Source organism: Scomber scombrus, chromosome 1 (genome assembly GCF_963691925.1).
Source record: "Scomber scombrus chromosome 1, fScoSco1.1, whole genome shotgun sequence".
In the NCBI taxonomy this organism is placed as follows: domain Eukaryota; kingdom Metazoa; phylum Chordata; class Actinopteri; order Scombriformes; family Scombridae; genus Scomber; species Scomber scombrus.
This window is the reverse complement of record NC_084970.1, coordinates 13,978,864-14,001,225: the sequence shown is the minus strand read 5'-3', so window position 1 is coordinate 14,001,225 and position 22,362 is coordinate 13,978,864. Positions and strand designations below refer to the sequence as shown.

The 22,362-nt window shown below is 40.1% G+C and overlaps 1 protein-coding gene across 3 annotated transcripts in view; it reads right to left on the bottom strand.

The window, feature by feature from the left end:
• Positions 1–3,997: 3,997 nt before the first annotated feature.
• tln2a (talin 2a) overlaps positions 3,998–22,362 on the bottom strand; it is a 92,332-nt gene continuing 73,967 nt past the window's right edge. For all 3 annotated transcript variants that reach the window (XM_062421057.1, XM_062421049.1, XM_062421064.1), the window contains 18 exons: positions 22,260–22,361; positions 21,779–21,949; positions 21,414–21,560; positions 19,100–19,201; positions 17,199–17,318; positions 16,785–16,931; positions 15,444–15,610; positions 14,252–14,435; positions 13,789–13,914; positions 12,026–12,142; positions 11,578–11,763; positions 11,265–11,372; positions 11,005–11,110; positions 10,152–10,276; positions 7,934–8,122; positions 7,666–7,848; positions 7,346–7,471; positions 3,998–6,979 (listed from right to left, as the gene is read on the bottom strand). In XM_062421057.1, coding sequence (XP_062277041.1) covers positions 6,851–6,979; positions 7,346–7,471; positions 7,666–7,848; positions 7,934–8,122; positions 10,152–10,276; positions 11,005–11,110; positions 11,265–11,372; positions 11,578–11,763; positions 12,026–12,142; positions 13,789–13,914; positions 14,252–14,435; positions 15,444–15,610; positions 16,785–16,931; positions 17,199–17,318; positions 19,100–19,201; positions 21,414–21,560; positions 21,779–21,949; positions 22,260–22,361 — 2,535 coding nt within the window. In that variant the 3' untranslated portion in view covers positions 3,998–6,850. The remainder of the gene's footprint in view (positions 6,980–7,345; positions 7,472–7,665; positions 7,849–7,933; positions 8,123–10,151; positions 10,277–11,004; positions 11,111–11,264; positions 11,373–11,577; positions 11,764–12,025; positions 12,143–13,788; positions 13,915–14,251; positions 14,436–15,443; positions 15,611–16,784; positions 16,932–17,198; positions 17,319–19,099; positions 19,202–21,413; positions 21,561–21,778; positions 21,950–22,259; position 22,362) is intronic.

Genomic DNA, 22,362 nt, shown 5'->3' with positions numbered 1-22,362 from the left:
CAGGTAGCCCCAAGCAGGGGGAGTTATTTGGGAAGAACATGCTGATAATGATGAATTGGCTAATTATCACCCAGAAACCACGAGAAAAGACAAAAAAGACAGTATGACACATATTGTGAAACCCCACTGTGCTTTTAACATCTAGCTGTGCCAAAAGAAGAAAATTGTTTAATGAACTGTGACCTCAGGGGTAATACATTTATTGTTCTTTTTTCTATAAACCCAGCAATATTTCAACAGAGATCAGCAAAAGAATGCATTTTTACAGCAAAAAGTAAATATGTGTGATTGAATAAGCCCCTGTGAAAGTTCCTCTCCCTTCAAGGGGTGTCATGTTAGCCAGCACAGCTTGTTTGTCTTCCAGGGATCATTTCAGCAGCTCCCTCACGGCATAGTTCAACATCCGAACAGCAATCAGATAGGCTTTGCTCTCTGTAGAGGTATATCATCAAGCTTGTCCAACTCCTCTCTCAGCTAATACATGCCTGAGAGTTATATCTCAAATGGGCCGCAGTGGATACTGTGGCGTGTACAGTGGAGGATACAGAGGCTTTGGCATTTCAACAGCCCCCTCTGTGCCTCTGTGATAATTCACAGGGCCATTGGCACAGACACAGCTGTCACACACAAACCTGTGGTCTGGACTGGAGGAGGGTTGAGTATTAAAGGTTTACTGTCAACTACAGTAATTAATTTTTGTACATGCCAGGGAAATTAGACCTAGAGAATAATAAGAAATCTCAAAATATTGTGAAATGTTAGATGAATGGGTGGAATTAGGAACTAGTGTCGTAGTATGGGTATTGGATATATATTGCTGTTATGTAATACTATACTGCATACTGTATGTAATACTATATAAACAGCACTGTCTTGTTGGCCTAAAGCCAGATCGACCGCAATAAGCCTTTGGACTTAATCCTCCTCTCTTTCCCCCCTTGTCCCCAATGTTCTGCTTGTGTTTTGTTGAGTGTATATTTTTGGGGTCTTACTCCTTGAATAGCAACTGCTTGACTCTGTCCTCTCGGCCCTTTGTGAATACGCTTACTGAGCCTGACTTTTAGAACAAAGGCCATTCGATCCCCTTTAAACTGGATTTTGGTGCCTTTGTGAAAGGAAGTGGTAACCAAAAAAGTCAATAATGAGTCATACCAAAAAACTCTTGTTTTGGTAAATACTGTATATAGAGGGCTGGATAAATCTTGATAGTATTAGTGTAAATGCTTCTTGGTTTGAACAGGTGAAGAGAAAAAAGTTTGCAGAGGATTCAACAAACTGGTACTTTTAGCTGAATTTTTTACCCCTATATTTTGTCACTTTGGTGGTCCACCCTGATGGGATGCTGGACTTTTTTAGGGCGGTCAGCTGTCACTGTGTTGTCATCCCACCATGTGTTTTGTGGACTGTAGCAGCCAGCCAGGCATGCCTGTCATATACAGAGATCAGAGAGGCTCATGGTGCAATCCATGTCACCCTAGCACTGCGGACAGATAGAGACGAATATTACCACCCTGTACCTGTCCAACAATTAATGATTTACTCATGTCAAGTTAGGGGCTCTATTCAGGGGTCTGAAAAAAAGTCCAAATTACTTTAAAAGTTCAGATAGATGTATTTTTGACACAACACTGTTTGAGAAATGTATACTTGCAGCAAAACTGTGAATTTTATATATATAAATTTTTGCCTTCTGCAACAATGAAGTGTCATCTTCACAATTCTGTGGAACATGTCACGTTGTTTTATTCACACCAGTGCTACAGACCTTCACAATATAAAGTATATTTAAAATGTACACACATTTTCTTTCACTGCGCTATTCCTGACCTGTGTACATATGCTAAAAAGATCTTATTTCTCAAATATAGAGGTCTCAAACCACACTTCTTCTTGATTATTCAATGGAAATCAACATCTTATTTTTACACAAAACGTCTCCTGTAATTGGTATGTTTGCCAAAAAAATATTTATATCAAATTACTGCTAAAATATAAAGATAAAGTCTTTCAAAGTCTTTCATCCTTTCAAAGTCTTTCATCCTGGCAGTGGAGAAAATGTTTCATTGTGTGGCAGAGACTCTGCTAAAGCCATCAGTCAGACAGCTGTCATAAATGAAACACCCCACAGTATTCCAACAATTCCCATCATGCATGGAAGCATGTAGGCCTATAACAATGATGTTATGGCTTTTTAAGAGATGAATGTGAAGTTTAAAGACCTCTGGATTTGATTAGGTGACCATTGTCACCATTGTATGCATCACTGATTTACTGTTGTAAAAACTCATAAATCTAAACACTGAGTCTTTGTAATCTCCTCTGTAAATGGGGGCCTTCTATAATGTTGTACTGCCAAGAAGAATTTAACAATTTGTGGGTGTGATGGGAAAATGGCCATCGGCAAGCAAGCAAAAGCAGTTTAATCAGACTACAGTGTGAGCCAGACATACTCATACAGTTCATCATAGATGAGGGGAGACAGCTGGTGAGCTACTCGTGGACAAAAAAAGAGAGTATGACGATGATTTCATAGTGAGCGTCTAGACTGGAATTTCTCACTTCCTCCTCAGTTAAAAGTATTGAGAGAATACATTTGTGTTCTACTCAACCCCTCTGAGTCACCCTCATCTCTTGCTGTGATTTAAACTAATTAAGCTTGTCATATCGGTGTAGATGTGCAGGGTTCATGTGTGAGGTCATGTTAATATATCAGTGTGATGAGTGTGTTTACCTTTGTGTGAACAGTCTGTAGGCTCCCGGCCCTGTGGCTCATTACAGTAATGTCATTGGTGTGTCATTTTCGTCAGTGGAGTAACAGCAGCCAATAACCTGATATGACACTGATCATTTCATTGAGAGGAAAATGTAAAATAATAAGCTGTGGCTGAGACAAATAAATAAATTAAGAAACTGTTTGTGCCTGTGATACTTTCAAATCAGGGCAGGTAATCTTAGAGTGAAAACAACTGTCTTCAGTTGATGAAGCTTTTAACCTTGCTATATAGAATGCTGCAGTCATCAGTAACTGTACCCGCGTTCTGACTTTTATTATAATTAGATTTAGGACAAAAATAATTGATGAGCTCTCTTCTATCAGCTGCTTGGCCACATTAGGTTCAATGCTCTTAATCCTTAAGCCAAGCTCTCTGACACAGGGGTTTTGTTGTCTCTTTCTCAGCCAAGTCAGTTTAACAGGGCCTCTTGTTACATAGCAGATGCTACAGAAAAAAGAAAGAAGAAAAAGAGCCACTGAATGTTTGTTTCTGTGACTTGCATAGGCAGTAGTGTTTAAGAAGTGACTTAAGGAGAATGTGGCAGAAAACGGATTCCAGGACTTAAAAGAAGTGCTGTGAGCAGCTGTGCCACTGTAATTGACATTGCCTCCTCATATTGTAGAGCTGGACAAATTTAGCATGGGTCTCACTGCATAGCCTGGACTCAATTTAGCTTCAGGTTTTTTGCTGACTTAGAAATACCATTCTGATTCCTGACACTAAACTAACAGACACTTAGAGGACCTTGTTCGTTTGCCAGAACTCATCACTGTTATTCGCTTACGTACAGTTGTGGTTGTGCATTGTGTTAGTACTGCTTTTGAAACAGTGTGCAGACATGAAGAAAATATACAGAATGATGTTTTCAACTCTGTATGACTTACTATTGACGTGCAGGATGTGAAGAAGGGTGAGATGATTACAGAGCTGAATAATTTTGATTAATTTATGTGGTGTATTAAAAAAAATACATTTTTAATTGAGTATGCTAACTGGTCCAGATTTTCAATTGGAGCAATGAAAGTCTCATTTTTTCCCTTGCTCAAGCTTATTTCAGAAAATTTCTTCAAAGCCAGGTTGGATGCAAATAGTTTTATAGTCAGATGCTAAAATGTGAGAGACTACCACACCTCTCAAATCTGAAAAATGTGTGTTCGTACACCTGAAGGTGAGGATATGAAGCATAAAATCAAATAGCACACACAAAATAAACCATGAGAAAATTAAGAAACACTTACATTGAAATGCTTTATTTTCAGTGAATACAAAAAATAGTTGTATCGAGGCCAGATAAATATCTTTTATATTGTATGTTATCTTTATTGTAGTAACTCTAGTAATTTTTTAATTTCTGTTTAGGGTAAAACATACGGAACAACTTCACTTACTCCACATCTTTGAAATGCGTCACAACATCTTAATGGTGACAGATATATCGAAAAGTTCAAATCACATTTATCTTTCATAGAAGCTTAAGAGCACGAGGAGAAAAAAAAGCCCATTCATAAAATTTCTGTGACTTCACAACATACAATAAATCAGTTGACAGGCCCAAATTTCCAGTCTGTTGTAGTTTAGAAGCACTGTGGTACATGCCCATGGAATGCAGTACAAAACATATTCATATATATATATATATATATATATATATATATATATATATATATATATATATATATACATACATACTGATGGCAAACTCTAACCAGCAACACATTTTGTGATTGGCGAACAGTTCCTCTGTCATCCCCAAAAGGCCTTACATGTGGCTGAGAGATAAAGAGAGAAGGTAGAGGGGATGCAGCTGGTTCAGCACTTGGAGGAACAGTGTGTTAACAAATGTTAGAAAACCCACAGACATGAACCTCCATTCCCAAACAATTGCTTGTCAATACCTTCTATTAACTGATGAGGTGAAGCTGTCACTTGAGCAGACCAGACACTGTATGGGCTACGGACTAAGGCACTAATAATAACACTACAGACTTGACTGATGAGCAGTGGACCCCCCCCCCCCCCCCCCTCCCTTCACACAAAATACAATGCCAGAAAACACTTCTTAATTCCAGACCTGACTAAAAAGTGACGGTCTGTCTGTAGCTATTTGCAGCTGTATACTGTCTGTACTGTATGTGGAGGTCACAATCAATCACTCAATGCATCCTTAAAAGTTTCATTCTATGGCCGTATGAGCAGAGATGCATCTGAAGCGCAAAGCCATGCATTTTCACAGCAGGACCTAATCTTACAACATACTGTAGTTTAATATTGAAAGACAGCCCGTATAATAAGACAAAGGAACCAAACGCACTACAATCAAATTCGGTAAACAAAAGGTTCTTCTATTGCAGCAAGTAGTATATTCAGTAAAGTCGCACCGAAGAAGCACCCTTAAATTCAAAGACTGGGGGACGACAAAAAAGGATAGACATGATTAGTGTCACAGTCATTTCATTTCAAATGTACCATGGATCTGCAAATTGCAAAACCTCAAGTTTGTCATTTTCTATTTTTTTAGAATGAGATTATTGCTATACTTATTATTTTAATATTTTTGAATTTTGATTTTGGTTCCTGAATTGGACAGATTGGAGGTGAATTGACTCACATTAATCGTTGGCAATGATTGAGTATTGCTGAAAACATGTGGTCAGGTTAATGAAGAGCAGGGCCAAAGTAAATCTGCTTGGAGACAAAGCACACAGAGTGCATATAATCAAAGAATTCAAGATGTCTGAGGTATTTCCAGGTATTCCTATCTTGCATGTTGTTGTAGCCAAATTCAACCTGCCTGGTTACCCAAAACTATACTTTATACTGAAAGCAAGCACCCAATTATACAATATCTCCTACTCTTACTTTGGATTGTGCATGGTATAAGAGAAACCAATACTGCCCCCTAAAGCACCATCCATGTAATTGCATCATGGTCAAATTCAGTTTATACTGTTTGTATGCATGTCTCAATACCTGAAATGTTCAGAGAAAAAAAAGAAAGAAAAAAAAGAGGCCTTAAGGATTGGGATTGGTTTTCGAGCCTGGAAGCTACCTGTAGCACCACAGCCTCTGCTAGTGACAGTAATTAACTGCCCCTGAAAGACCCCTCTCTGCTAAAAATACTCTGAAGTAATAAATATTCCTTCTATGGTAATATGTTGTCCTGTGTAGAAAAGCATTCACATGATAACGTAAATTAACGCATCCTGCAGGGGTCTCAGCAGCTGCACACAATGACTGACTATATTCAAGGGCTTTTTAGACCAATATAAAGAATTGGTTGTATCTTAAAAAAACCGATGGTGATTTAGCATGTAGAGCCTGTCGATAACAGCATAAAAAAGTCAAATAAGAAAGTTTGATGCTCATATTACTGTCTACATTTCAGATATTTCCAAAAAAACTAACTTCCATTATTGAAAATTACAGTATGGTCCAAGAAACACCAGTATGCAAAACATCTTTCATATTAGGGTTAATGACCACTGAATTACAGTCAACAAGACACACCACAGTCATGTGATTTACACGATTCAAACAGATATTAAGGTGCCGGACTGGACGTGAACACGTTTCACAGGCCCACATTCATACAATATCAGAGTACCGAGCTGAAATGCTTTTGCTATGTGACAAGGACAGCGATACAATCAGTTCTTCATCTTAAAGAGTTTATGAACTACAGCTGCAATTTGTAAAACAAAGGAGTAGCTTCTGTGCAAACATGAGAGCATATGAGCTGTACTGTTTGTCCCAAGCATGTCACATTCTCTTTCAGGTTAGTCAAAGCAGTTTATGTTGAGTTGTTTCCTTGAAGTAGTCAGTTCCACGCAGTAGTATTTCGACCTTTGCAGCAGTTGACTTTTAGTCCTCCCCATATGATGTGGACGGCGTTCACTGCAGACTTGGGCATTCCTGGTTTGTTAAAAATCAGTTACAACATATCTGAAGTTGCTGTACTGTAGGCAACATACCTGTCCACATGCGTTATTAAAAAGGACGCAAATCTGCACACAAACACAGCTGTGCTCCTCACACTGAGTTCAAGCATACGCAGCAGAGAGGGCTGCTTTGCTTCGTTAGTTGTTGTCTTCTCGTAGCTCGCTGGGCAGGAACTTGTACTGCTGCTGCCTGATCTGAGCCAGTTTCTTCCTGGCTTCTTCCAGCTCTCTCTCCTTCCTTAGCATCTCCTCCTGGGCTGCAATGATCTGGACAAACAGACAGGAAAGAGGAAACATTTACTTTACTTCACCGCATGTAAACATTTCAACCGTTGGATTTTTTGTTCAAAACCAAACACATCGATTATAGTAAATATTGACACATGCACATTTTTTCAAATTTTAACCAATTCCCTATCAAGTTCACTCATTCCTCACCTATGGTACTAAAAAAAAAAAAGGTCAATAGGGGCAGAATGTGCAAGTCATTGCAGGTATAGAAGTTTGTTTTAGAGGATTGGAATAGATCTGTAATTAGCTAACAGAAAACTTAATGACACACTGTCACTAAGTGAAAAAAGAGACAAATTCCTATCTTGACAGCAGAAGTTTATAAAATTCCCTGCTGTTTACCTGTGCAATTCCACCCACAAACTTCGTCTTGACCACCACGCTGTCTTCATCTGATTTGTCGAATGCTGCCTTTTGAGCCGCTCGCACCAGGTTGTCTGATGCCTTCTTAACTGCATTCCCGGCAATCTGTTGGAAGAAGAGAACATCAGCAAAGAACAGTATGAAAAGGCAAAGAACACCTATGATTATGACCTGATTGATATAATTGTGCAGCCTAAAAGATAGCTATAGTAGATATGAACACTGTCTCTCTCCATGTTCACAGGTGACTGCTACAGGAAGTGAACTATACTGTGGTCTTGTTTGGAGCGTGTCAGTACCTGCAGTCTCCTCATGGCCTCAGAGTCTTGGTCAGCTTTCACCTTACAGGCCACCAGCAGCTGTGCAGTGGAGGCCGCCACCTGTTTTGCTGAGGAGATGAGTTTCTCCTCGCTGGCGTGGCCTTGCACAGAGGCGTTGGCTGCCTCGCACAGGTTGCTGGTTGCTGCTGCGACCATACGAGCCTGACACACAGAAAAGCAGGCGAAAAAAGTTTAAGTTATCTTTCTGGCAAAATTATGAATGCATGAAATGGACTTTCATACTTACAGCAGAGATAAGCCCCTGGGACCACTGTCCATCATCCACAGCATTGGCTGGGATGGAGCCCACTTTGCCCTGAGCCACCAGCTCTCGCTGGGCAGCTGAAGCCGATTTGACCAAAGCGCTAGTGGCTGCAGCGATGGATTTGGCTGCTTCCAGAATCTGCTCCTCAAAGTTCAACGTCTCATCTGCTAGCTGTGGGAGAAGGAGACCAATCAGTTAAACAGACTTGAGTTTGCGCGTTTTACTGACAAACATGAATCTAGTGTATTTACATTCATTTCAGTGAGTCACACTTGAAGTCATGAAGGTAAATATACTACTCAAGTGAAATGTAACCATAGTCCAATACACTATCAATTTATCACTAAAATGATGAGTGCAAAAGTTTATACTTTCCAAAAAAACAGGTAAGTCTGGATTTTTGCATTGAAATGAAATTGATTTGATTCAGAACCTTTATGAACCATCGCCCATTTAAGAGCGACTTTTGTTTGTGGTAGAACATTTTACATCTGATTTGTTTTCTTATTAATACTGATGCTGTTTGTGACCAAGAAAAACAAGGATGGTCCCCAAAAGCTTCATTTGACCAAATACAAAACATCTAATTAACAAGCAACAGCTGATAAGAAGCTACTGTAGGTGCAAACAAAGAAGAAGAAACAAGACTCAGTATTACTGTACACATCCAATTCTACTCAAGTCTGCCACACACACACACACACACACACACACACACACACACACACACACACACACACACACACACACACACACACACACACACACACACACACACACACACACACACACACACACACACACACACACACACACACACACACACACACACACACACACACAGTCTGTAGACAGAGCGGGACACTGTAGGAATATGTTTGATATATAGTTGGGACTGAATAACAACCTAATATATCAAACATATCAGACAGAGCCCTGCAGAGAAGGCCTCCGGTGCTGGGGGCAGGCAGGGAGGGAAGGAGGGAGGGAGGGAAGGGGTTAACTGGGAGCCAGAGAACATACAGTTAACTGGGACAGGCTTTGGCTAGCACTACCACACATGGATGGATGAGTGGAGGAGGAGACGGGGTGGCCGATGTGTTGTATGGAAGAAGATATGACCAAAGATAATCTAATGTGGATGTGTTGCAGGAGGTGGGGTTTCAATTTGAAACACATAACTATCAGCTACAATGAGAAAAATGAAAAGGGTAAAATTTTGATGGACAAAACTGATGGTAAAAAAAGTGAACATTTTAGATCATTATGGGAAGTTCAAATTAAGAGACTCTGATCAAGTCGGTCTGAAATTGAGGTCATAGAAACTTGAGTAAGTGAACAAGGAGGAGACAGCACAAGAGACAGAGCACTCTTTCTGTGAATGTCACAACAAAACGTGTCATTTTGTTAGTGTGAAATCACACTAGCTCCCAAAATTAACACTGAAACTTAAAGGTGCCCTGCAGATGTTTCTAGTAAACAAAACCAAAAAAAAAAAAATACATTCAGTGTCACTCACCGAAACACATTGTCTGTATATTAAAAAGCCATAAAAAACGTATAGTTTAAACTAATTTTTACTAGTTTGCAGTGATCGTAGTCCCTGCCTTTGCTGACATGTTGCGTTGTATCTTGACGCTTGACTGTTGATCAATGGAATAATGTGTGGGCATTAGCAGGACTATGTATTGTGTCACTGAACGAGGAGCCGTTCATGAAAACCTGCTCCATTGTGTTACTAGAGGTCAAAAACTCCACAGGGTACCTTTAAATTAACCACAGAAAACAACACGGATGCTAACACACAGGCATAGAATGGGTTAAAAAAGAAAAGACTGCTTGTAAACTTTGCTCAGAAAATGTTTAGTCTCAAATTATAAAATGAGAAAAAGTGACATTGCCCACTTTAAATGCCATGTGAATTTTTTATTGGCTATCTAGGCATTGTGACATATATAAAGCATTGCTGTGAAAAATCCTGTTTTTTAAAGTCATACTGTCCTGTGTCTGATTTAACTAGAAAAACCTCTCACACAGGCCTGGTAACATGAAAACATAACATAGAAACCAGTACAAAACCATCTTTTCTACGGTGCTGTAGCTGTGCTAGAATAACTCCCTGGTGATAAAATTATCTCTGTATTCACCTCTCCATACACTGAAAAAGTCCTAGTGACATGTCATCCATCTAGTCACTCACCTTGGGCTTGGCTCGAGGTTTGAGCTGCTCCAGCTTCTTAGCTGCCGCTTCGATGGATGCTGCCGCTCCGAGCAGCTCAGTTTCTGCAATCACAGTCGGGTCCTCGGGGTCCACCCACTCCGAACCTGAAGCATGCATGCACACACATGCAATTAAGTTACAACATTTTAAAAAAATATGATTTTGGAAAAATACTTCGAAAAGCAGTCTATCAAAAGATCATGCCTCAAAACAACAACAGCACCAACACTGTGATCACACAGAAAAATGAGTGCCACGTATCACCACATCCCATGCATAGCCATTCGCTGCAACAAAGATGGAGTGATGTTTCTTATTAAATAAGATGGCAAGTAAAAACAAAGCGTGATGGATGGTGCTGGTTGTATGTGCTCGATATGAAGCTGGATTCCAAGATGGGATTAAATGGTTTGATGTTAGCGCTGAGAAGAGAAGGTGTTGAGCAGCTCACAACTGGTGAAATCAGTCACAGTACAGAAAACAATGCTAACTTACCTCCATCTGTGGCAAGAGAAGGATGACAGGGATATTACCAAAAGTTTCTTTAAAGGAATGTATCTGTTTCTTAGTTGTTTGGGAAATTAAAATGTTTGTCTTTGGCACAAAGAATGATCTGGCAAAGAAAATAGACGTAGCAGCCTCCTACTGAGGAATATAAGCAATTTGTACCTCCACATTCACTAAATGAACCACAAATCAACCTATACGACTAAATATGGTTTGACACATTTTGTTGGAAGCAAGGAAATAAAAGTTACCACATTACATGTAACATTGTAAAATGAGTCAGTATGCTCATTGTGTGTGTGCATGTGTGTGTTCTGGCCATTACCTTTCATGGCCTCCGCGGTCTGGATTAGCTCTGTGACGGCTCCTGCCACACATTTAGAGCGTGCCGCCAGATGCTGCTTCTGGTCTGCAGTGGGCTTCTGCAGCACCTGCATGCACACATTAAACACTGTAACACTTGAAAGGAAACCACATTGTCCTGGTTGCAACCATAACCCTCTACCAAAAATTAGCTAATGGTCTTCAATGAATTTTTTAAAATCATGTGAATTATGGCGCCGCAAAAAACAATGTGCAACCTACCATTAGCACTTGTTCCAGTAGATCAATGTATCCAGTTGTGCACTCTGATCCATATGACAGCGCTCTCTTCTTCACCTCAGCACTGACCTCTGGATGATAGGCTGCTTGCTGAAAGACAGCAAGACGAGGAATATTTACCTTTATTTTTATAAGTAAATCGCTGAGGCAAAACACTTTGACAGATAATTTACAAGTTTAAATTCTGGTTAAAAACTTTTACAGGGAATAACCAAGGCAAGTCAGTTCATATTTACACACAGTATCTTGTATCATAACAACATTAAGAAATTATAGATAAGGTTAAAAAGAGAACCTTGCAGGTAGTAAGCATGTCTGAAATAGCTTTGCGGCTGAGGTTGGCTGTATGGATGATGTCCTCCTGCCGGGCAGAGTTCCCTGCAGCCACTGCCTTAGCCGTTGCCATGGTGATGCCTTTAGTCATGCGAATGAACTCCTCAGGTGTGGTAGTCTGGTTGGGAGCATCCTTGGATTGAAACACCTGGAAGGAACAAGGACAACTTTTATTGGGATACTGATAAAAGCTGAATCCCCTCCTTATTACAAAACAAACAGAGTGTTCGACTGTGTCTGCCCCTTAACGCTACCAAGGGCACATGGGAAAGTGTTTGTTTTAATATACTGAGCAAGTATTATCTGTGTTCACCGTATAGATATAGGTGATTGTATACACAGACATTAAACTGATATGACAGTCACATATCACTGTTGTGCAACATCCATCCATGTACATGCTTTCTCACCGCCAATTCCTGTTTGATACACTCAATTGTGGCCTCCAGTGCTCTGGTGCCTCGCGTGGCCTCATCCTCCACAGCCTTGACTGTCTTCAGCAAGGAGGTCACATTTGTTACCATCACCTGGCAGAAAAACACAACACAAAATATGGAGAATCAACAGTCATTTAGTCAAATCTATATTTCTTAACAGCACTAAAACATTGTTTTTATGTCATAACTGACAAATATTAAGAGGTTCAATGACAAACCACATCTGGGTCTCTCAGCCTGTACACACATAATATAATTTGATGCATCTCAACTAAATAGAAATAATGAAAATTTAAATAAAGGATTGACATAACTAAGAGTAAAAAGTTATGATATCAGTCATGATTCACTGTACAATCTCTGACCGCTTGCATTATACATGACTTAGCCCTACTTCTACATTACAATATTGTACATGCTTTACATTATAAGTATATATTGCCCTGTATTTATGATCATGTGTAAGGGAGCTCAATAGAAGTGGCTTCTAACTGTGAGGGTGTACTACATCAAGCTTAAAGATAGAGGGCGCACAGCACCCATATATTCCTACAAGACTTTTTTACCTCAGGACCTAGAACTGCATGCGAGATATGTTATTATCTAAAAGACTCCATGACACACTTTGCTGTCACAGACTGTGAACTCTCAGCTCGAGGTGATAATGAGCAGTGAACAGTCATGAGGAGACTATAAACTCCGGCTCTGAAAATCTTCACAGTGTATGTGTTGAAGCCGAGCATTCAGCTGATTTATCTGGGTTAGAAATATCCCACTTTCCTGTTATCCGGAGCATCCATTCACTGGCTATTTACATTACTGACACAGTCTTAAGCTGAACTTGCGTGAAGACAGTTTCATAATAGCAGGAGGGGTGTTGGGACTGATTAATGGCAACACCTGTAGAAGGAGGATGTCTGCTACAGTATAAAATACATATGTACAACATATCTTCCACTTGGAATTCGGCATTAAATCTTACAGGCCAAGGCTGGATTAGTACCCATAGGGGCCCCTGGGTACTGAACCTCATGTACCCTGCTGGGTTACTGCTGTCGCTGTCCACTTTATACTAGTTGAATTTTTCCCACACACTCGCCGCTACAACCTAACAACAGTGTAATGTGGCTTGCTAACCAATCATCACTTGCCCAGTCATCAAACTGACAAATAAAACAGTCAATCATGAGACTTCATTTTCTTGAAAACTTTTATTTTATTCCAATTGGATAATGTTGCTGTCGGGTGGAAACCTTGTAACTCCATATTTCGTTTTGGACATACATTTCCAACAGCGACAATAATTATCAACATCAAAAGAATGGGTCAGTCCTTTCTATGGAGCCTGACAAAAAGAAAAAAAGTGCACACGTTTTTTTCTCCCATCACGGAAGGCCCCTTTCTACTCAAGGACCTGATTGCCCATATGGTAGATCTGGCCATGTTAGAGGCACATATTAGTGATAATATTGTATTTCAGGTTCTTATGTTGGACAGTGCAAATTTGCAGGATGGGCAGGGGAATAAAGACAGGGTACTGGTAATGGAAAATAAGCCACTGATAAAAGACAATGTGTTTCTGTAACTGGTTTGATTTCTTACAAAAACACAATACCAAGAAATCTCAGCATTTTACCCTCTATAATATGTCAAACCAAATAAAGACATAAAGTCAATTGTATATTTAACTATATTAAAGCTGGTTTCAGGACTTGCAGCCACCCTGGTCCCCTCACCTTGGCAGCGCTCTTCAGCTGGTACATAGATGGATCATCTGCTGCCTTGCCAGAGGCACACTTGGTGGCACTAATAAGCTCAGCCAGTGCCTTGGCCACATCTTTCACAGCATTTATCAGGACCACCTAGAGAAAGGACAACGTTAGACAAAGATTTATCAGCGAGCAGCCTGGGTAAAGGACAAAACAATGAAAGGTTATTACCATTCACAACTAAGTTTTCCATTTCTTTTTGATAACAGACACACTGAATAATAGGACAAACACAACAGAGGAAAATAATTAGATTTAAAAATTAGTATATTATGGCACTTCTAATGGCACCGGAACCACCTGAGGTGTAGTTTGGACCATCCAACTTGCAGTAGAAACACTAAAACAAATGCACTAAAGTGACTTTTTAGTTTTAAGTGCATTCAGACTATTTAGTCAAAAAGACCCACTAGATTCCCGCCTGACTAACCTGTGTCTCAGGGTCATCAGAACCAATGCTGGTAGCTCCCAGTTTGACCACATCTGTGAGCTGTGTAATAGTCTTGGCAGAAGATTGTGCAGCCTGAGCCAACTTGTCCTGACCTGAAGCCGCACCAGACACCAACATCTTTGTGTCTTCAACCAGAGCTTTGGCTGTCTTTAAAATGTTTTCCCTGAGAAAGAAGATTACGAGGTAGTAATAGAAGGAAGGGAAGAATGATATGAGAGAGAAAGAAAGTAATTATTTAAACGGAAAGACACAAGCAAAGCTGACAATGATCAATAATTCACCGGAGCTCGTATGTGCCAAAGCTTATTGTAGAAGAAAGTGTACAATGATTGAAGCTGATCTAGAAGTCTTCAGCAGAGATTAAATGTACATATGCTTGAACTGCAAGCATCAAATGCTGCACACTGGCACACATATCTTTTCAAATCAAAGGCATTTGTACATCAAAGCTGGTGCAAACACAAGGAGAATAGGTAAAATTATGTCACGAGTCAAGACAGCAATTGTTCTAAAATTGACAAGGGAATCTGTAGGAAGCTACTCTAACGTTTTTTCTTGATTTGTCAGGGAGCTGCATGAAATAAATTGAGTTAAAAAGTGATTCCATTCCCTTTCATCCTACCCTGACAGGGCTTATCTACATTCTCTACAATTTCACTAACCATTATCTGTAAAATGTAGTTTATTAATCATTTTTAGTCATCACATGTAACATGGCAGGTCCTGCCTTGGATCATTAAATAGCTCTCTCTTTGAAGTCCACGCCTATGAAAACATGTTTAACACAAGCCAAACCCTTGAATAACACATGTTCACAACAATGAGGCATTTCATAGAAAGTTACCAGAATAACTGCTAACTTTTAAATAGTGTTTTTTATGTCAGCACCACCGCAACTCTTCAAGTGGAGCCTTTAGACTGAGAGCAAGAACAGTGAGAAATGTGACACTTCCTCCATCTTTCAAACCCTGAGGGGTAATTTGTAGTCTCTAGCTCAAGAGATTTCCTCTCCTTGTTCACCAGCTAATATGTCATCCTGTCAGTTTCAGATGAAAGATAACCGGAGGGAGGACTTTAGACTCCAGTCAGGTCTTGTACTTGTAGACTTAGTGATGTCTTGACACACTTGGATATGCATACAGACACAATCAGGCACATTTCCAACTCTCACCTGTGGTCGGCGAAGGACTCTTCGTTCTCTGCATTGAGGGTGCCGGCAGAGGCAAACATGATGGTGGTGTCCAGATCTGCGATAATGCCGGACACAGCGCTGGCCGCTGTGATGCAGGCCTGTGTGCCCTTGTTGCCTGCCTGGAGGGCAGAGAGCACCAAGGACACCTGAGGATACACAAAGACATCACAACCTTTAATCAAAAGAGATGAGGGGGTGAAGATGTCTGGACATTTGGCAGAAACTGGATGTAGCTGAACACACCTTTGCTGGTCCAAACAGCACAGAAAAAAAGCACTGATAAGAATTCTGGTGAACACTTCCAGTTCGGGTTGCTTGTCATATACATCTCTTTAGAAAATTATAAATAATGCCTTCAAGTGAGGAGCCCAAAACAGTATTCACAGAGAGTTTAAAAATGTATGTGACAGCAAAATGCCGTGCTGGCGCAAAGGCAGCATGCAACATCACTCACTCAGTTAAATGAGCACATGTCAAACTAGTTCCGGCTTCATTTATTTGCCTGAGTGACATTGTAAATGAATTAACCGATGTTTTCTGGACTCTTGCTACAACAAAAAGGTTACTGACACTTTCTTACATTAAAGACATGATAGATGTGGGGGTTAAAGTTAAGGTGATCAAATCAAAGAACAGAAGAGAACAAGCGTAACATGTTGCAGAGAGAAATCACTTCTTTACTTATAATAAATATGGTCATCAAAAGAATAAACTAACAATATAACATACCTTTAGAATCAAAATGATTTAAATGGTCATAATTTTGGGAGCACATAGGACTTTGTTTGCTTTTACAGGCCACAGCTGCACATCTGTACATTGTTGCTGGACTGGTTCAATATGATCTGTACAATACTCAAGCTTGAATTATTAAACCAGACTGCAGAGAAATGTATTCTGCCAAGGAATATCAATTAAACAGTCGGCCTTTGAAGCATAAACATGCCTGTAGCAAAGGCTTTCTTCAAAAATTCTCTAATTTAGGAGGCATGTGATAAAATGGTTTATAGCACCAACTCTCTTAAATTGTTGATACTGTGACATCAGAATAACTTGGCTGAACTACACAGCTAGAAAATAATACATTATTATTACAATAAAGAACAATCCATTGTGTTGATTTGGCCCCAGAGATAGCCTAATGTGGATCAAAGAAAATCAGAAAGATCTGTAGTCCTGAATGACTTCATGACATAATTAACACTGATGTACTTGATGAAGGAAGTAGAAAAGTGATCACCTGGGTTAATGTACAGGGCAACTTACATAAACAATAAAACTTGAGTAGTAGTGTGGGTCCTTAATGAGATGATGTCGTACCTTCTCCGTAACTGCGCGGGCACAGTCGATGAGCTCTCGTTTGGTGATGCTGTCAGAAGGAGTGATCTGCAGTGCTCCGGCCTTCTGGACTAGGAAAATACAGCCATGACCAAGCTCCTGCACTCGATTCTTAATCTGGAAACCAATCTGGATAACACAGAGCACAATAACAGAACAATAGAAACGTGCTGAGTAATTGTATTATATGCAGAAAATTCATACTAGACAGGTAGAAGACAATTTGGATAAAAATAGGAGTATGTAAATGATCTGTTTCCTGGATACTAGTTGTTCATGCACTGCTTTTTACATGCTTGCAGGTAGCAGTGTTCCTCCAGGCAGTAGACAGAAAAAAAAAATACATCTGTCACACTGATAGGGCAAAATTGTGTTATGAATGTGATGATTTGTCACCTCTTCTGGCTCAGCTGTGTGAGCAGCCAGTCGCCCCTCAACAGCCAGTTGGCTGTAGTCCACAGTCACCTGAGAGGCCAGGGTGCCAAGGTCGTCTGGACATGTCACCGATTTGGTCATCTGATTGGAAAAAACAAAAAAACAAAAAAAACACACACTGACTCAATCCAAACTAAAGAGACAAGTTTACCTCACATCAGAGAGGTGAATAGTGGAACATTCTTTGCAGGGACTTTTCTTTTTCAGCTCACTTGAATAGCTTGGAGCTGTTGGTACACAGAAAACACTGCCTATTATGCTGTTCCATTACGAAACAGAATATGTGTTTTCTTTTAAATATAAATTGAAGAATAATTAGGGAATATCTCCATCATTTAACATCTAACTTCAAATTCAACAGGATAAACTCAAACCTAGACTGAAGATTTAGATATTTCAGAGAGTTTGAAATACGTTAATTCCATTTCATGATATCAAGTGGAGTTACAATAAGGGAGTTATTACGTAATGTTTACATTAAATTTAGTTGTAACCTGGAAAGCTATGCCATAGTTAAGTTGTGCTGACATAAGAAAGAGAAGTCTTCATCAAAGCAGGAGATAATGAACAAAATTAACCATTAACTTAATAAGATATACTGTATTATATAAGCGTGCAAGTATGATTGTGTCTATATACTAAGTATAATTAGCATCAATCAACAGCCAAATGTACCAGGCATTAGATTTTCTAGTTGCTGCTAACCACATTTCAGAATCAGAATACTCTTAATTGTCGTTGTACATGTACAACGGAATTGAAATTTTAAAAAAGAAGAAAGGAGGTGCTTGTAAAGGAATAGATTAGTACTAAAATTAACTAAAGCGTAAACTAACTGAAACACATAATACACACACACACAAGACATTCCACTCGCTGCCATCAGTATTGCACAATTCCCCCTAATATTACACTCAAAAATTGCTGTTGCAGTTAAAACAGGATCAGGTTTTTGGAGCATTTATTGCTCTAGAATAAAAACTGTTTTTTAACCTGCTTGCCCTTTTTTTAACTGTCCTGTAACGTCACAGTTCAAACAGAGTGCGACCCGGGTGGGATGGGTCTTTGGGGATGGAGTACGCCTTATTGAAACAGTGGGAGCTGAAGAAATCTTCCAGGGAGGGGAGAGGGCACCCGACCCTTTCTGCTACTGTGCAGCTAGCAAACCACACACAGATACCGTAGGTCAGAACGCTCTTCACGGAGCAGCGATAGAAGGACACAAGAAGTTCCTGAGTGAGGTGGTTCTTTCTAAGGATCTTCAGGAAGTAGAGTCTATGCTGTGCCTTTTTAACCAATGCTGAAGTGTTAGCGCTCCAGGTCAGGTCGTCCTCTATTTGGATGCCCAGAAAGCGGAAGTCTGAGAAGCTCTCCACACACAGACACCACTGATGTGTAACGGCTGAATGTCTTTTATTTTTTCCTCCTATAGTTGATGATCAGCTTCTTGGTCTTGGTGGTGCTGAGGACCAGGTTGTTGTCCTTACACCACACATAAAGCCGCTCCACCTCTTCCCAGTATGCAGACTCACCCCCCCAGAGATGAGCCCCACCACCGTTGTATAGTCAGCAAACTGGACAATGGTGTTGTTGGAGTGGACGGGGTTGCAGTCGTGGATGTAGAAGCTGTAGAGTAGGGGGCTCAGGACACAGCCCTGTGGGCAGCCGTTGCTGAGGCTGAGAGCTGTGGAGATGTGGGGGCTTACTCTAACCCTCTGTGAGCGATCCGACAGGAAGTCTTTAATCCAGAGGCAGGTGGAATGTGAAAGTATTTCCAACTATTCAACAGTAATGAATTCACATTTCACAGTCACATTTCCACAATGGTTCACCATTTAAGCATAGTTATTGTGAAGTCTTACCATTTCCTGAGCAGTGACAGCAATAGCCTTGGAGTATTTCACCATACTAGTCTGGTAATCCACAAATGATCCCTCAGGTTCAGATGGTGTACCCTCATCCAGCTAAGGAAAGAGCACATGATTGCACACAAACACAGTCTGTTAGGATGGCACAGCAATTTTCATTTTAGGCGTGATTGGTTTGCCCTTTAAAAAAGCTACAAAAATCAGCAAACATGAAAACAATCATTCAGCTCCTTAGTTGCACTGACATGTTAAATCAAATCTACCCTTCAATTAAAATAATCTTCCAGGTGCGCAAGCAGCATTTAATCTGCAAACCAACATAATGCAATTTTATATTCAGATAAACACTCATTGTAAATTATCCACCACATCTAGTCTGTGATTACAGGTTTAAAATAACTACAAAAAAACATTTCATCAGCAGCTTGCAATGAATTCATTACGATTCTGGCATTTCTGATAAATTAGACCGTGCTCAACACATCATGGCAAAGCCTTTAGAAACAAGAGAGAGATGGCACCATGTGGGAAAAGCGTGCTGGTGCTGAAATGAATCTGTAATCGCAAGTACATGATGTTCACTCTGCCCGCTGAACGAAGCAACACCTTAAAATCTGCAGTCTGCGACTAAGTGAGTAAAAATTGAGCCTTTAAAAAACCTCAGCTAAAGCCACAGCAGAGAGTGACCATCATGTTGATTGATCATCTAAGAGGATTATTTCCATTTAATCACTACCGACATGCACCTATAAAATTAACCACTTTCATGAATTATTCACAACATGCACGAACAACACTACCGTGGGGCAAAGATGCTGTGGCCTACTGTGAACTTTTTCACCTTTGTAATTACTCTCTCTCACAAATGCAAGCAGGGATGTTAATTAGTTGATGCTATTCTCTGTCTGTATTTGAGATAAAAGGATTCTTGCTTTGCACCTTATGTGTTACTTAACAGTTTGACTATTAATTGGAAAGATAGTCCAAATCCCAAACACTGGCTGAGATAGGATGTGTCAACAGTCAGTGCTGCTCTGCTTAAGAGGCTTGTATTTTCTAATATGTTAATCTGTGCCTTTTTTTTGGTTCCTAGGAGATGCAGGGGTTTTAATCAAGATGTTACATGCAGTACAGGAAAACGTGGGTCAAAACAGAAGAAAAGGAAATCGCAATTAGAAAATGATGTCAGAATACCAGAACATTCTGGAAAAATGTTTAAAAAGTATACTATAAAGGATTTTCCTAAAAAACAATATATACTCTACTACAAAAATAATCCCTTTCAATCATCACTTATGACCCACAACAAGTGTGTGACAGAGAGACCACAGCAGACAGGATGAAGCTCTGCATTCACACTAAATCCGGCAACGTGACACCTTCCCACAGGGTTGTGCAGATATGTGCTGAGGTGTGGGTGTCATTATTTGTGCTTTAGAACATAACCACCATGAAATGATCACAAAATAACATTTTAGTTATCTGATTCAAGGCTTTGTTCTCACCAGTGCTGCTCACTTCAATCACTCTCCAACCCTGCCTCCCTCCCTCCCTTAGTATAGATAAGAACATTTTCTTTACTGCCAGTTCTCCTACACTTACTATTGACTTGTTTTCTTTGCACCACTTTGGCTTTTACCATTGTGATTCTTGTCCAAACAACATATTTTCCACTATAATATTTTGATCACAGATTATGCTGAAATGGCAATTTGTTGTGTAGTGTCAGGCAGCCACATTAGAGTTGCATTAGATCAAGTTGTAACCAAACTCCCTGTCCTTTAGCAGAGGTGTTCAGGGTGAGAAGTATTGGAATAGGGTGCAAAACACCATTATGACCCCTTGATTCAGTGGGGCCATCATGATCACCTTAGGGTAAAGACAGACATTCCTTTTATCAGATTTGTGGTCATGATGTCTTTAGTCTCATGATACCAGATAATCGCAGATCTCTGCCTCAAAGTCTAGGTTTTTAAAAATACTGTCCCAATAAAAAGGGTCACTCTCAAAACTCTTGTTTCCACCCAGTTTCAACAATGAAACATGGGGATTGTCCTCAGTCTCTATGAGTGAAGCGTTTAGCAATGTCTGCTTACTGCTGATGGATGAGGGCTGGAGAAAAAGTTCAGAAAGGAGTGGACTGTCTTTAGCTGCTTTAAAGATTCAGAGTGTCAATTTAAGTAACTAATCACATTTCAAGCATCCAGGCAAAATTAAATCAGATAAAAATTGTACTGTGTGTTATAATCACCACTTTTTAGCAAACATCAAACATCTTGTAAGCCCCACCATGCACAGCAGCACTCACCTTGGCCATGGCATCTGCGATAGAGTCCACCATACCTCCAACCATGCCGACTTCACTGGCAGCCTCATTCAGTGTCACCATAATGTCATCTACTGCCTCTTTCATGAGCTGAGCTGCCTCTGCTATGGCATCATGGGTATGGGATGCCTGTGAGCAGAGACAAAAAAGATAAACATTAATAGATGGATTTGTGCAGCAAAAAAAAACACCTTTAAAATTTAAAATGAGTCATAGTTGTGGTGGCATCCCAGTGTCTGGCACATGCACAGTAGCGTGTCATTACTGAGCCATGTGAGAGATTACATAATACTGCTTTCCAGGGGTGGAGAAGCAAGGAAAGAGCATGTAAAGTACAACAGTCTTACCTTTGGGTTTCCTCCACCCTCCTTGGCAGCGTAGAGCATCTGCAGAGCAGACTCAGCCAGGGTCTTGGTCTGGTCCAAGAAAGTCATCTGCTGCTGGTGGTCATTTAGCTTCGATGCCACACCCACTGAGGCCTTGATCAGTGGTTCAAAGTATCGAGCCAACTGAGTTACCTGAGATGAAGGGTACACATTTTTTTGAGTTCTGTGACAAAAGTAAAAAAAATTGGATCTTTTTCCTCAATTAAAGTGAATGCCATATTTTCAAGCTGATAAGAAGAGTTACAGTGAGTGAAGTGGAGAAAGCGAATATAATAACATTGTAAGATATTGAAAGAAATGATGTTAATTGTATTCATATCACCCACTCCTAACATTTGTAAATATGTTACATTGCTACCCTTTTTTTAAATAAAAAAGTACTACTTTGTTGCTCCACAATAACAGTATTAAAATAAAGTCATTAACTCCCTGCCCCACATACCTTGTGTCCTAGTTGGGAAGCTTCGCCTCTAGCAGCGGTAGAAACAGGGTCAATTAAGTGGCCAATTTCCTGCACGGTGGACGTCAGCTGCTCTTGTAGGGCC